The sequence below is a fragment of the Microtus oregoni genome, unplaced genomic scaffold (genome assembly GCF_018167655.1).
Source record: "Microtus oregoni isolate MIOR12 unplaced genomic scaffold, Mior012 000044F_ref0000062, whole genome shotgun sequence".
Taxonomy (NCBI): domain Eukaryota; kingdom Metazoa; phylum Chordata; class Mammalia; order Rodentia; family Cricetidae; genus Microtus; species Microtus oregoni.
The window spans coordinates 18,213,009-18,229,113 of NW_024543218.1; the positions used below are offsets into that span (position 1 = coordinate 18,213,009).

The 16,105-nt window shown below is 46.0% G+C and overlaps 1 protein-coding gene across 5 annotated transcripts in view; it reads left to right on the forward strand.

Annotated features, from left to right (window-relative positions):
• LOC121434623 (membrane-associated guanylate kinase, WW and PDZ domain-containing protein 2) overlaps positions 1-16,105 on the forward strand; it is a 1,272,606-nt gene that overhangs the window by 1,145,917 nt on the left and 110,584 nt on the right. For all 5 annotated transcript variants that reach the window (XM_041633542.1, XM_041633543.1, XM_041633545.1 and 2 more), the window contains one exon: positions 7,504-7,752. In XM_041633542.1, coding sequence (XP_041489476.1) covers positions 7,504-7,752 — 249 coding nt within the window. The remainder of the gene's footprint in view (positions 1-7,503; positions 7,753-16,105) is intronic.

The following is a 16,105-nucleotide window of genomic DNA, read 5'->3' on the forward strand; positions in this document are numbered from 1 at the left end:
AAGCCCACTGGCCTATATCTCCTCAGCCCCCCAAACTCCTTCCTACAGACTCGATTCTAAAACTAGGATTGCGTCACAGATAAGGAGACTAAGGACCAAGAAATAATAGCTTGCCTAATAGTCCACAGGCAGTTAGCATCGATGCCAAGGTGGACTTATCTCTGGTGTCCGTCTTCACTTTTAAGGAATTATTGTAGAAATTATAGGAGCGGCGGGGCTGCGTCCCCCCTCACCGGGCCGCCCACATGGCTAGCTTAGCTTATGCCCGAAATAATTACACGGACACTGTATTCTTTTAAACACCGCTTGACCCATTATATCTAGCCTCTTCTCTGCTAACTCTCGCACCTGGACTAGCCCATTTCTTACAATCTGTGTAGCCCACGATCTGGCTTACCAGGAATGATCTTAACCTGCATCTGCCTGGAGTGGGAAAATCATGGCGACTCACTTCACTCAGCTTCTTCCTCCCAGCATTCTGTTCTGTTTACTCCACCCACCTAAGGGTGGGCCTATCAAGGGGCCTAGGCAGTTTCTTTATTCCTTAACCAATGAAATCAACAGATTGATATATGACACTCCCACATCAAATTATCAACTCCAAATTCCACTTTAAGAAACTATACCCCCTCCCAGAGACAAACCAAAGACGGGTCATTGATGGCTGTCACTCCCTAATCCTTCCATATGTGTTTGTATCTAACACCAGGACTTTTTAAAGGCCACCTGGTCATCACACGCTGTGGGTGAAAACAAAGCATTAAGGTTTAATACTTGGACTAAGTATTTTGTCTTCTTTGGGTCCCGTAGAAGTTAGCCTTTGTGCAGGGCAACCATTTCCAAAAGCAAGTCAGACGACTCCACAGACTTGGCCAGCAGAGACCACAACAGATCTCGCGCTGGATGGAGGCTTTGCTACAGGTGCCGTTTGTCTCCAAAATTCATGGCATACCACTTGACCCGGAGAAATAAAACACTTTGAATTACGCCTTCTCCTTGAGCGAGTGGCCAGGAAGGAGACAGTGCCTGCTTGGTTAGCATCTAACGGCCTCTCTTCCCTACAGAGTGATTTAAAAAAAATAATAAAGTTTGCTGTGCTATACATACTGCAACCTGAAGATAAATTAAAAAGATAACCGATTCATACGGAAATATACTGCAAAGTGAAAATCCAGTATAGCAGCATCATTTCATGCTCTCCTTGCCACTGGCTGATTATTGCAAATTAAATTTTGTTCTAATCAACCCAAGCTGTTGGAGTAAAGGCCCAATGTTGCACAAAGATAGTCCTGCCCTTTGTAAGGCCACGTGACTTCTGTAAAGTTCTCTTTGCTGCAGTTCTGGCCAGCTTCTCTCTGCTAGGCTTCCGAGAGCACTGGGAGTGCATTTAATTCTTGATAGCGTTCCGCTCCGCATTGCTCGCACTGTGAGAGATCCCGTGTTCATCTAGACGCCTTGAAAACACCATAGGCACTGGAAATTATTAAAGTCAAGACAGGATGCTTTGAGAGTTAAAAAAAAAAATGCCTTAAAACAAGGTAGAAGAAATCTACCAGGCATAGGAAAGCAAACTTCCTCTTATCTGCCATTTCTTCAAAGTGAAAAAGGACAAATTCCAGATGAATGTGACCAAGCCTGGCTTAGGATGGGAGGGTCCAGAGCTGGCAGGAAGTGAGCATTCAGTTCAGCAGAAACAAAGGCATAGGGAAAACATGGCTGGTGTATTTTCTCACAGCAACACTGTCTGGAGCCAGGGAGCTGGGGGATGGTGCAGAGATTGCACCCCTCAATCTTACCCTGGCCTGGGCTTGAGCAGATACACCGCTTCTTGTGGGAATTTACACCACGGCATACAGCTAGGTTGGTAACGTTGGGCAAAAATTAAATAACACAAAGCCTGCTCCAAATATTAAATTCTGAAAAACATGTACATGCTAAAAGCAGAAAGGCAAAATTCTTCAACTTCAAGCTAAGTCATCAAAAATAAGAAATAAATTGCTGAGTTAAAGAACAAGTGATTTAGTGAACCTCGAGCGTCTTTCCTAGGGAATCACAAGCACAAATCTTGTACATTGAACTAGTTTTGAGAGCTGTCTTATCCATATCACCAGCTCCAGTATTTGGTTACTTATTTTTTCCTCCCTAAATGATATTAAGAGAGTGGCTTTAATTACTGTGCCAAGAGTATAAATATTTATGTGTTTGGTAGCTCAGCACCGAGGTGTTTAACCTAATGACACGTTGTTTGGGATATCCACTCTTTGTCTGAGAGTAAGGCATCCCTGAAGAATCGAGAATGGATTAAACTAAGTTTTATGGCTTAATCAAAACAGGTTGCGGTCAGTCTCTATGCCATCGGCATCTTTCTTCCTCATCCAAGGAGAATTGAATCCTTGGCCCAGCGTGAAGGAAGGGGAGCCCCTCGGAAGCACTGTCAGACCAGCCCTCGGGCTTGGTCGCCCTGAGTGAATTTCCTCATCCTTCCTGAGCATCTCGTCCATCTAGTAAGCCGTCTGCTTTGATGCGTACAAACCAGCCCTGCCTACACAAAGGCAGGCAAAGCCACACCCAGGGCTGCCCCATCCTGTCCAGGACTGCCCTGCTCCAGGGAGGTACTGAGGCTATCTATCTGCGTGGACACCATATCCCCGGTGTCAGGCGCTAGTCATGTGTGTGCCCCACGGTCCTAGCTCTGCTTCAAGGCAAGATACACCCCATTACAGTCTGGAGGCGGGCACAGTCCGTCTGGTTCACAGAATCCTCAAGTCCTGCTACGGAGAATGAGGTCCAGAGAGGAGATGAAGGCTCTGGCTGAGGACAAGGTCCTCTTAGATATATGGATTCCTCACCGAATGAGCACATGAATAAACTCAGTATTTGCAAGAGGCATTGGGAAGGTGTCAGGAACATGGTGACCCCAGACAACAGGCAGCCATGACCCAGCTCCAGAAAACCAAGAGAAATTGTAAATCCCAAGTCCTATCAGCTCTCCATATTTATAAACATTGATAATTAGGTTTAAGAAACAACGTAAGAAGTTTAAACCAACAATGAGCCGATACGAAGCAAGCCCCAATGGCAAATGTTCGCATCCAAGGCCTCCCACCCGCAGCCACCATCAGCCATCCCCAATCTCCCAAGGGAAGAATCTCTTGGAGTAAAGTGCCACCATGGTTTCCAGTAGCACCAGCGGGGACACCACAGAACCTAGCCTAAAACTTAACTTCGACTCGAGGAAACACTAAGTGACTGGATTTTGAGTGGCCGTGTGTATGAGCCAAAAGGCATTCGATACCCTAAGAGGTTGGTAATTCTTGAACGTGTGTGTGGTGTTGAGACACCTGGCCTTCTGTAGTATTAGAGCAACCATGTTGATAACTACATCACAGAGAGGTTTGAAAGGAAGGCAGAGAGAGAGAGCAGCTGAATAGGAAGCATTTGATAGCAACCTTTCAAAGACAGCAGTGCTACCACACTCCAAGTGTCAGAGACCGGAGCAACCCTGGGAAGGCTCGACTTAAAGCATGCTCATTTTGCTGAAGACAAAAGGATGTTTCTCAAGAGCTTGGAAAGGGGTCCAGATGCAATAGGAAAGCACCCTGAGGGTGAATCTGACCCTTTCTATTACCCAAGGACCACTCGCATTGACTTAGGATTCTCTCGCTCTCTCTCTAGAAACCACGGTCTAGTCACTCCCAACCACTTACTGCAAAGACACATAATTTTTCTTTGTTGCTGATTTACTGACAACCACAGCTCTCAACTCCCCTTGAAATATGACAGCCAGAAAATGAGATCTCGCTTGTCATTGCCTGTGACATTTAGTTAGTGACTCGGTCCACTAACTCTGGAGATTTCCAACTTAATGCAGCAGCGTAATAATTGTTTGTTTTTCTTCTCCAAGACTATCTCTAATCACTTCATTTCCAACTTTCGCAAGGACTGCTAAAGGACGCGCGCTTCACCAAGGCAATAACAGCCCGACTTTGAAGGATGCTTTCCAGCAAGGGGGGGGGGGGGCGCATTTCACAGGGGGAAGCGTGCAGTTCTAGCTCAGAGCAGGGAAAGGCGTGGACACGGACATGTCGTTCTTTCATGACCTCGGCGTGTTTCTCACAAATGAAAATTACCTTTTGGTCTTAAAGATTAATTAATTATATCTTAAAAACTCAGGTGCGTCAGATCGTAACAGTGCTGGCGTAAATCTCGGTCCTTCTGTAATTAGAAGAAACCAAGAGGGAAACGAGCCCTCCTCTCCCTTTAGCGGACATAATAAACTACCCTCAAAAGCTAATTAATTTTATAAGACCTTTGTATATTACTAAGTAACATATTTGCATCATTTTCTTCAAAATTTTAACTGATTTAACGTGCTTCTCTTTTTCAGGGGAGGGGAGCACAGAAACACAGGCAGGGTTTCTCTGTGTAGCCCTGGCTATCCTGAAACTCACTCTATAGACCAGGCTGGCCTTGCACTCACAGAGATCCTCCTGCCTCTGCCTCTCTTGTTCTGGGATTAAAGGTGGACATCCCCACCGCCCAACAATTTAATGCTACTTCTCATGTCTTGGTATATGAGTAAATGCCACTCTTTCTCTGAATTTCAGTATACAGAACATCTCCTGGATGTCTCTTTTCCCTCTGATGTCCTTATTTCAGAGTTGTTCATTGGCTCCCTATATCTCTAGCAAATACCTGAGACGAATCAGCTTACAGTGAGGACAGGTTTCTTTGGGGTCAGAGTTTCAGACATGACCCACTTGCCTTGGGCCTGTGCCAACACATGGTAATAGAAAGACATAAACAATTCCATATACAACAAAGACAAGGGGGAAGTGGGGCACTGGCATCCCACGATCTCCTTCCTGGATGCAACCCAAGAGCATAAGAACCAGCAAGCCCCCCTCCCAGTTTATCTCCCTCCCAGTCACGCCACACTAACAAGGCTGGAACAGCAGCTTGTGATACTAACAGGATTCCCGAGACCTTCTGCCAACCGATTTTAACGTTTCACCCAAGATGTGTCCCAGTATCCTAAAAAAGAGTCAACATCTACAGGCCCCATGAGAAACTGGGAACTATGGTCATTTCCTCTTATTATTCCACTTGACAGATATTTTTGGTACCCTGATGATTGATAAAAAGGAAGCGGAACAGTCCTGTTTCTCACCCCAGTTTCTAAGGAACGAGTCTACTCTTCTTATCCCGCTCCCTGCCAACACCTAGAGAAGGGAAAACGAGAAATACTTCTCGATGACAGACCAACTTCCATTTCAAAAATGGGCTTCTTGGGACTAGAGGCAGATGGCTCAGTGGTTAAAAGCACTGACTGCTCTTCCGGAGGACCTGGGTTCAATTCCCAGCACCCACGTGGCAGCTCACAACCATGTGTTCCCAATTCCAGGGGTCCGTGCCCTCTTCTGACGGCCATGGACACTGAGCATGTACGTACACAGCGCACATGCATACATGCAGGTAAAACACCCCCACACACGAAATCGTAATTAAAGCCATGAACTAGCTTCTCTTTGTTCCCAATTTCCTGTCATATTGCCACGCAATTACGCTTGCTTCGTTTTTGAAGTCTTAGTTAGGTTTAGCTAATTAATTAAAAAAGTGTTTGTTGTAATACGGGATGCAAATTTAGAAAAAAGACTTCAAACACTCCGTTGAGATTCAACATTCACAATTTGTTAGCCTGATACTGGATTTGATCCAGAGGGTGCAAGCTAATTTTCAACGAAAACCTCAGTTGATTTATTGTTTTCCTTCAGACTACATTGTTGTGATGTGACTGATGACTGTCCTGTGAAATAATAAACAGACCACTTTTATTTAGAAGGAAAAGTCCAGTTCCCACTTAGATGGCGTTACAATAGAAGTGTGGCTATTGATTGTTTACTGAGACAGGGTTTCTCTGTGCAGCCCTGGCTGTCCTGAAACTCGCTTTGTAGATCAGGTTGGCCTCAAACTCACAGACATCCACCTGCCTCTGCCTCCCAAGTGCTGGGATTAAAGGCGTGCGCCACCACCACTGCTGGGTTAAACTGTGACTTAAAACAAAAACATGACAGCCAGGCGGTGGTGGCACAGGCCTTTAATCCCAGCACTCGGGAGGCAGAGGCAGGCGGATCTCTGTGAGTTCTAAGCCAGGCTAGCCAAGAGCTAGTTCCAGGACAGGCTCCGAAGCTACAGAGAAACCCTGTCTCAAAAAACAAAAGCAAACAAACAAACAAAAAATGACATTGGTCCCCTTTGTGCCGTCATCCTTGGGGTTGCTAGCCCCACTTCCAGGTACAGCAGAGTTTCCCAAAACTCAATAACTATGATTTCGATTCCTACGCCTGCTCTTCCCCAGACCTACTGTGCAAGAAATGAGTAGACGCTTCATGGGCAGGTCCTGAAGATGGGTGCTTTTCTCTTTGTTTTTTTTTTAACCTGTGTGTCTACATGCTAGAGTTCACAGGTGTCCAGCGTGACGCAGGAGTATGTGTGCCTCGGCACATACTTGCGGGGTTAAGGGGACAGCCTCAGGCTTGTTCTCACCTTCCTCGTTGTTTGCAGCAGGGTCTCTCTGTGTTGTTTGTTGTTGTCTGCTCCAGCTGGCCAGAGAGCTTCTGGGGACTCGCCAATCTCTGTCTCCAGAAGCCTGCTCTAGCGTCTGCCTATAAATGAGTTCTGGAGGTTCAACTCAGATCCTCATGATTACACAGCAAGTACCTCATCCTCTTAGCCATCCCTCCCAGCCCCTTTATCAATTCTTTCAGTGAGTCATATGCCTGTGATAATTTGGGATTCTGTCTACTCGTTTTCCCATCATCTTTAGTCTGTAACTATGCAACTAAGAGGCTAATATATAAAAGTTGTCTTGTCTCTGGGACTTGGAGTCATAACAAGAGAAAAACAAAAGCAAGTACCAACCTCAGAGGAGGCTGATGGAGGTGGTTAAGAGTTGGGGGATAAAACTGGACTTTTTGAACATGGTGGACAATGAGGGCTGATGAGAAGCCAAAGACAATGGCACTGGGTTTTGATCCTACTTCATGTTTTGGCTTTGTGGGAGCCTAGCCAGTTTGGATGTTCACCTTCCTAGACCTGGATGGAGGGGGGAGGACCTTGGACTTTCCACAGGGCAGGGAACCCTGACTGCTCTTGGGACTGGAGAGGGAGGGGGAGAGGAGTGGGGAGGGGGAGGAGAAGAGTGGGAGGAGGGGGAGGAAATGGGATGCTGGGAGGAGGCGGGAATTTTTTTTTTCTTTCAATAAAAAAAAAAGAGTTGGGGGAGGCTGATGCGGTGGGGGAACTGATAGGGTGGGAAGAGGCTAATGGTGGGAGTCTCCGTACTTTTGTGAAGACTAACAGCTGGTGAAGCCCTGGCGGACTAGAGATCTATAGCCCTTCAAACACCCTGCATTTCTAGAGGGAAGGTCAGCCGATCGCTCTTTGCGCCTGCTCCTTCTGAGTAATCCACTGAGTCCCTATGTACCATGGTATGTGTTTCAGGGGAGCCCTGCCCGGAGAATGGGAGGAGTCCAGGCTCCGTATCCACCCACCACAGCTCTCCACGCAGTGACTATGCCACCTACGCCAACAGCAACCACGCCGCCCCCAGCAGCAATGCCTCGCCGCCTGAAGGCTTTGCCTCGCACAGCCTGCAGACTAGCGATGTGGTCATTCACCGCAAGGAGAACGAAGGGTTCGGCTTTGTCATCATCAGCTCCCTCAACAGACCTGAGTCCGGAACCACCATAAGTAAGTGACTGGCTGGCCTATGCTCGGATAAGGGGGTCTTACGTTTGTTTGTTCTAGTGATAGGGATAACAGAAGTCTAGATGAAAGAAGAGCTATGGGTATACAGAGTGGCCTAAACGCCCCAGGCTAAGAGCACAAAGAAAGGTAAGCCACCCTCAACACTGATTAGGTTGATGTCACTCACCTTAAGTTCAAGAAGGGTGCAGGACGACAACCACAGCTCCCCAAACCCTCAGCACTGTAAAAGCTGTTAGTTTATATGTAAGTAAAATAAAATAGAAAAGACTGAGGTGTGGTAGCGTGGTTGGGAGAGGAAGCGCGTAGCATTTTCGCGGGCGGGTGAGGGAATGTCTCTTCTGAGCGCTGTTTCATAGGATAAGCCAGGGGTGGAAACAACCTAGAAGGAGATTTTCAGACAGCAACCTTCCAATGAGAAGGAGCTCAGGATGAAGAAATATGCAGAAGCCTGGGGTGGCTGTGCGGAGTGTAAGCCAGAGACAATAGCAGAGATGCCACTTGGGAGTGGGCTAAACCCAGGTGGTACAAGCTTGCTATGCACGGGTAGCAAGTCCATTTGCATTCTATGTTGGCGGACTGGTGTGGGAGGTCCTTCTGTACATGTGTTGCTTTTATGGGTTAATGAATAAAGCTGCTTTGACCTATGGTAGGGCAGAATATAGCCAGGCTGGAAGAGAGAGAGAATAGGTGGAGTCAGAGTGCTGCGGAGGCAGAAAGACGCCCGGACCCTTACCGGTAGGCTGCAGCCTTGCAGTGATACACAGAATAATAGAAATGGGTTCATTTAAAATGTGAGAGTTAGTTAATAAGAAGCCTGAGCTAATAGGCCAAGCAGTGTTGTAATTAATAGAGTTTCTGTGTGATTATTCGGGTCTGGTCTGCCAGGAAACACTGGCGATGTCTCCTACAACGGACACTGGTGGAAGGTTGTGAAGAGTGGCTTGCCTTTTTTCTTAAAGATGCTTATATAAAATTAAATGGCAGTGGGGAGAAAGGAAAACTGGAAACACAGGACAGAGTTGGGAGGCTTTTTTAAAACCAGCCCGAGGCAGAGATTCTCGGGTCCTCCGCCGGGGCAGTAGCTACAGGCCGGAAATGGATTTGAAGTCAGTGGATTCTCCAATATTAATGTCCTGTGAGCCTATACAACGGGTGACAGAGGTCATCATTGTAGACGGTCTCTTGGGTCCCCTCCCCCTATGCAGCAGCGTTCCAAAACTTAGCTCACGACCGTAAATAAACAGAAATCAGAAGTGAGGACAGGAAAATACGTTGTTTTTCATGTTCAAGTGCTTTGGCCCAAAATGCTATGGATGTATTTCACCTGAATGTAGAAGTGTTTAAATAATAGTAGTTTGTCCGTGCTCTATCCCTAAAATTCTCAGGAATTGTGGTTTCCAGTTTGTGTGAGGTAGAAAAGCATGCCAAGCGATACCAATAATTAAATAAGTTAAGTAAATAAATAAATAGCTACCAGGAATTAATAAGAGCTCCTATGGTCAGGTTATGTTATCAGAAGCCCACCAGAAGGCTCGTGGCTAGGGAGGGTTGCCCTGTTTAGCATGAGCCTCAACAAATTCAAGGGAGAAAACCGCAGAGGTGTTAAATCTCAGCCAATACGCGCAGAGAACAAATTACATATGTCTGAAAGTACAGTTTCATTTCCCTGTTTCTTCCTGATAAGTCGCAGAAATAAATCTAGTCTTTAAGCATAAACTCAAAGCAGGAATCTGTCAGTACGATGGATTTACCAAGATTAAAAGGGACACAAGACTGAGGATTGTCGTGAATTATACAAACAGCCTCCCAACAGTTTACACTCGGGGAAATGTTCACAGGGAGCCTTTGTAGCTATCTCAAGACATTCAGATTGTTTATTGGGGCCGAATTCCTAGAGGACTGGGAGAAAAATATAAAGTATACTGCCGTCATGAAAATGCTAAGCATGCGGTTTAGGTCTCCACTGTATCTAAAGCGTAGCGGTTTTCTTTCTAAATGCATTAGGATATGTGTGGCATGTTTTCTCTGCTGCAAATAAGGGCCATGCCTAAGCAGCTCTGGGAAAAGAACAGGTACTAATGCTTAGAATGAATATGAGCCTTTTTCTGTGTAGAGACTGACCTCAAAAAATATACTTCCAAACCACTTCAAGATGGTACGATTTTGCACCACCCTCGAGTATAGAAATAGAGTCTGTTAGCACATGAAGCCTCCTGGTTGCTGCCTCTTATTATATTTCTTTCTTTTCAACTTAAGAATTTCGGAACGCGGATTGGCCCCGTGCTGTGTGGCAAAGGCAGCTATCACACGGACAGCTATAGCATACTATATATCATACTATATAACATACTATAGCATGTTGTCATCTGCAGCACGCACCTAAGCGCTCTCTGGAGCTGAGGCTCTTTCTTGCTTCTGTCATAATTGTGTCCCTATTTTGAGAGAGAAAGGCTAAGTGCTCTGTGAATGGTAAAGGGCCATCCTTGGGCTCAGTGTTTCAGAGGTCGTTGGACTCCAAGGGTCTGAGACTGTGTGATGCTCTGTGTACTTCGGGGTCACAGTTGCTCCCCCACTTCCTGGGCTTGTGGTAATTTTCTTCTCCTGTCTTACCACAGCCCAACAAGCCTTAGCAATTCGTTGTGTTATCTCCTGCGGCTCCTGGAACCTTTTCGTTGGTGGACAAGAACCCCTTTGCATTTATTTGATGGGCAGATCATTACATGTAGGCAAGCAAGTGTCAAGGGGCTCGTAGCTCAGGTGCTGTGATCATACTGCTTGTTTAGAAAACGGGCGCTGTTATTAACTAGCCTTGGGACCACCAGGAAGTCATACGGCTTCCGTCTCCTTGATTATAAAGGAACGCTTGTTTCCGTCGCTTTGTCATGGGTTCCAGAGCAGGCTGGAGGTAGCTGGGTGGCCAAGAGAGACCACTGTAGGGCAGAGAAAGCTGCGGTGCCTAAGCCAGTGCCACTGAGGAATCTGCAGGAACTTCACGAGAACTCCAGGTTCCTATGCCAGACTTCCCGGGCCTTTAAACTACAGAGCCATGAAAAATATCAAGCTTCCGACTCAAAGCCATGCCTTCCAAAGTCTCTCTGCAAACATCGTGTCTCCACTGAATATCATCACAGCAGGGAAGAGAGATGAAGAAGCCGGATGTAATTTTCCCTTCCCTGGGGACAGAGAAACCCCCTTCCATGCTTCTTCAGCCAAGACAACGTTGTCAGCGACATGAGATGTTTAACTAGATAGGAAACTGTGACATGGGGTTTCTGGCTTGCTGGTTGCCTGACATTTAGTGGTGCTCTATACCAAAACGCTGTGTATTTAAAAAAAAAAAATAGTTCCTAAAACATAAGGAGGAAGTGTTCTTTGTATGAAGTAGTGAACTCAGAAACACATGTCTTCCCTTCAAGGCTGGTCCCCAGGGGGCTGAGCATCACTCTGAACTGGACAGATATTAAAAGCTTTCCACCTGTAGTGCAAGCGTCTCCTTCTTGACTTAAAGTGGCATTAAACAGCAGCCTGAGCATCTGTGTGCCATTATCAGAAGTATTACACTGTTTTCAGGACTTAAAATCTGATCTGAGAGGGGGAAAAATGTAGGTTTTTGACCAGAACTCTGGGTCAGAATGAACTAACAAGCAATTACAGATCAAATTCTTAGGAAGAATTTTAAAGATCTATACAGATACAAGTGTGTTAGCTTCCTCTTACTATGACAAAATATCTTTAGAAAAATCACAAATTAAAAAAAAAAACAAATTTAGAAAATGTTTCCTGCTCAGAGGTCTTAGCCCATGGCGATTGGTTCCAGTGTTTTGGGGCCTGGAAAGAGACAGAACACTGTGGCAGAAGTGTTGATAAGAGAAGTTCTTCTCACGGAAGTTGGAAAGTAAAATTAAAAGGGGGTAGGGACCCTCCAAAAATTCCTTCAAGGACACAGCCCCAATGGCAGATTCCTTCTAGTTGGCCCCAACCCTCTTTTTTTTTTTTATTTCTTTGTGTATTTTAAGTATATGGGTGTTTTATCCTCATGAATGTCTACACACCAGAAAAAGGCATCAGATCCCATGGGGCTACAGTTATAGATAGTTGTGAGCCACTGTGTGGTTGCTGGGAATTGAACTCAGGACCTCTGGAAGAGCAGCCAGCATTCTTAACCACTGAGCCATCTCTCTAACCCCTGGGATAGAACTCTTAACGCAACACCCAGTAGCACCATAGGCTGGCATGCAAACCTTTTAGCATACGGACCTTAGGGGACATATACTATCAAAGCCAAACAGCAAAGATGTTCATTGTCATATTATTAATAAAATGAGAAAATGAAAATAATGTTAAAAGCTTCTCTCTTTTTACTTTCAATCTTTATTTTTATTTCATGTGAATTAGTGTTTTCCTTGCTTGTATGTCTGTGCACTGTGTGCATGTATGTCTGTGTACTACACGTATGTCTGTCCACTCCTGTTCCCACCTCTGTACTGATGTCACCACTGCCGTTCCCACCTCTGTACTGATGTCATCTCCTGTAACTGGTATCTATTGGATGAGATGGAATTTTCTCATCACGTGATCAAGAGCTCCCCTCCCCAGAAGGAAAACAGTGAGGGTGTTCCACTCCAACCCAGCTGGCCCCAGAACCTAGCTGCAGCTACGACAGCTCTGCTAGTAGGTGAAGTGGCAATGGACCAATCACAGAGGGAACTCTGTGCAGCCTGATCCCCACCTAGCAAGACAGATCACACTATAAAGCGGGACAGTGGGAGCAGGGTCCCAGAGAACAAACCCCCCGCCACTTTTCTCCGCTGTCTCTACCCTGGGCGGCCTACCTGGTCCTAAGCATCTGAGTTACAAAGCTCTAGTCCTCTAAAGGACTAGGGGACCTGTGTCTGCTTTGAGACTCCTCTCGGTCTGGCACAGACTACCCCTGTTTGTCACTGAGGACCACGTGGCAATCATTACCTGGTCCTAACTGGGAGGATCTCGGTGACATGCTAGATCTCTTGGGAGAAAACAAGACTACGACTTCAAATCCCTTCCTCGTTTCTCCATCTTCACAAGCAAACCTTGTCAGTGCCACGTGTAAAAGCTGAATTGCTACGTTCTTTAGGAAGAGCATCCCAGCTAAGATCAAGAGGAATGGAGCCCAGAGATGCCATCATCTTCTCAATCCTGAATATGACTAGCTTTTTTCCGAAATGAAAACCTGGCTGCCTGGGTCTTCTCATTATGCAGCTGGCGGACTGAGACATTTCGCCTTAATTGAGTGCTCTGACATGCGAACATGGAAGCGTTTATTAAAAAGCAGAAACACCACGCACACATTCTACTCTGGCGGCACCAACAGATGGAAAGACCCAGTTTTTAAGACAGTGGTCTGTGAAAGAAGCGGCGTCCTTATTTATTCTCAAGAAGAGGAGCCATGCAGTCACGCAAAACACCTTTGCGTGCTCTCTGAGCGATTTGTTTTGTTGTTTTTTTTTTTTTTAAACTTCGAGCTAGTTTTTCTTATTGCTTGGAAGGAGCTTATCAGTCCTAAGTTTCTCCCACTAGGGACTCATCTCCACAAACATTTATTACTGGGTTCAAAGACTTCGCAGGAGCAGTGGAAGGCAGGTGTCTCAGTTGTCTCGAAAGCATGGGAAGGGGTGGTGGTGGCTGCTTCCTCTGGGCTTAAATCATACAGCTCCTTGCTGTTCGCAAGATAGTTCAAGGAATCCACAGCTGAGAGGCACCTGCGTACTTCGCTGGCAGGACCACGCTCCCGTGGGAAAATACCTGTTACTCTCACCCGCGATTCAAAGAATGCACATCAATTCTACTGAAGATACATTCCTACACACACACACACAAACACACATTCTATTTGGGGACTTGTGTTGCAGTGTCTTCTCTGTAACTGTATTTTCTTCTCTTTTCCCAATGGCACACTACATCAGATATATCATAAAGCTGAGTGCACATATGGATTCATTTTAAAGAAGACCTTGTTATTTCAGGACACAATTGTCCCCTGGAGCTATCATACAGCTGTAGCAAAGGTTCCCATTTAGGTTGGTGTAAACACCACTTCTTCTGCAGGCCCAGCTTCCGCCAAAGACTCAGAGTGTGCCTCTGACCAAACTCCTACCATCCCATCCCAGATCCTGTTAAGAGCTCTCGTGAGGGACGGCCAATCATTTTGTAATTTAAGTTGCATTTGTTCCCAGCTTAATTAATCTCCACACGTGGTTGGAGTCTTTTCTAAGGATTAATCAGCCCCCTTCCCTGAGTGCTGACGGAGGCGACTGGCCATTCTTAAGGTTTCCGTATTGCCAGAGGAAAGGGACTAGCCTAGCCCACGTGGCGATCTCATTTTCCAATCTGACCTCCTCAGATTGCTTTTCGTAGTCAGGCAAGGGTTTGCTCTACACACGTGCCCAGATGTGTGTTCCTGGTGAGTTCATTTGTTTTCAAGAGGGAGCCGGGTCAGGCCTTCTGCTCCAGGGGTCTTGCTCACAAAGGTTCACCATGAGAGTAGGTCCTCCAGAAATCAAGGACAGATACCCATTCGGAAGGCTTTTGATCTTGCAGTCTCCGGCACCAAGCAGTTGAAGTAATGTAAGAAAGAATGTCCTGACTGAAAAACATTCACTGGAATGGTCGTTAGATTTGCTAGATGAAAAGCAAGATGAAAAGTAGCCGCAATCCCACAGGCCCTGGACGAAACTGAAACATAGTTAAAACTAGTTCTCTAGGGAGAGTGGCGCCCCTACTCAGCTCCCATCAGTACTCACGCACGTTCTGGCTTTTGTCTCTTAGTTAAATGTAAATACATAACTATATTATCACCCTTGAGAGATGAAGGCAGATGCAAAGAGCTTAGATTGTGCTCACCCGGACATTGCTAATACCTGGCATGGAGTTCTAAACTAGCAAGAGAATCTTCTCCCATCCAGGAAATGTTCCCTCCTGCACATGGCCCTGACCCGTAGCCACTGGCATGTATAGCCAGTGTGTAGGCGTTACATCTTCAATTGTCTTCCATGTTAATAAGGCTAGATGGCCGCCCCTGTGATGGCTTGCTCCTCTCTGTAGCACTGAGTGTGGCCCTTATGTCTTTGTCTCTGCCTCCCTGTGTCCACCCCCTACTTAGCACACCTGATAGGCTCAGGTAACTGTCATACGCCATCAGGGGCTCTCATCCAGCTCTTGGATTCGTGCCAGGAATGAGGCCTTCCATGATCGCCCACACACAACCCCACCCTTGTCCCAGGGCTCACCAGTGTTCGTGTCCACTGCCGTCTGACTCTGCACAGATCTGTCTTTGTAAGGGACAGCCCATGTGGCTGTGGTGTCTCCCCTCCCTCCAGCTGCCACCTGGGAGAGTTCTACAGGTCTTGCCAAGCCCAGATTCAACAGCATTTCCTCTCCAGTAGTTCCCAGAGTCCTCTGGTAGTTCCCAGAGTCCTCCGCACACCGGTGCCTGCCTTACTCAACACCAATTGTTTCTATCTATCTATCTATCTATCTATCTATCTATCTATCTATCTATATCTCTCTCTCCCCAAAACCTTTGTTCCCCTGCCTATTTCGCTTCTCTCCCTAGTTATTAAAGTTTGATTTCGATAGAGTAAAACTCTGAAATCCGTCATCCAAGTCTTAATGAGTAGATTGAGCTTTAAAGCTACTGCAGGAATGAAGTCAGCTGCACACACCTGAACCACTGATTTTTTTTCTGTCCTATGATTTTTTTTTAATGACTCAATAGTTTTCCATCGTATGAATGTACCATGGTCAATCAGTCTTTAGTTGAGGGACATTTGGTTTATTTCCTGTTTGGAACAATCACAAAGCTGTTGTCGAGCATCTTTTTGTAAGTCTGTGTGAGAATGGTTTTCTATTTTAAAGAGGACATGTGAAGGGTGTTTCCATTTGGTAAATACTGAGGGTGGGACCGATAGATCATGGGACTCCTATTCCCAAGCCGCTTGGACAGGCCTTCCAGACACTTTCCATCTTTGAACTATATCTCCAGGCTTTTCTACCATGTGTTCATTCCATGTAGACCCATTAGCCATTCCAGAAGGCAGACAGCAGTATCTCACTTTGATTTTAAATTATTCTCTTTCCCTAAAGACCAACACCACTGAGGTCTTTTCATAGGCTTTTGCCGTCTATAGATCTTAGGTGAAGTGGAGTTTGCTCTCGGTCTCTTCCCTCTAGAGGATAATTGTCATTTTACCAGATGCCTTTGAGGACCCCTCAGCCCCTTTCCTCATTTCTCGCTTTAGAGAAATCAGAGTCGTTTTGCAATAACAGCCTCCTAAAAATATGACAGAAACAGAATGAT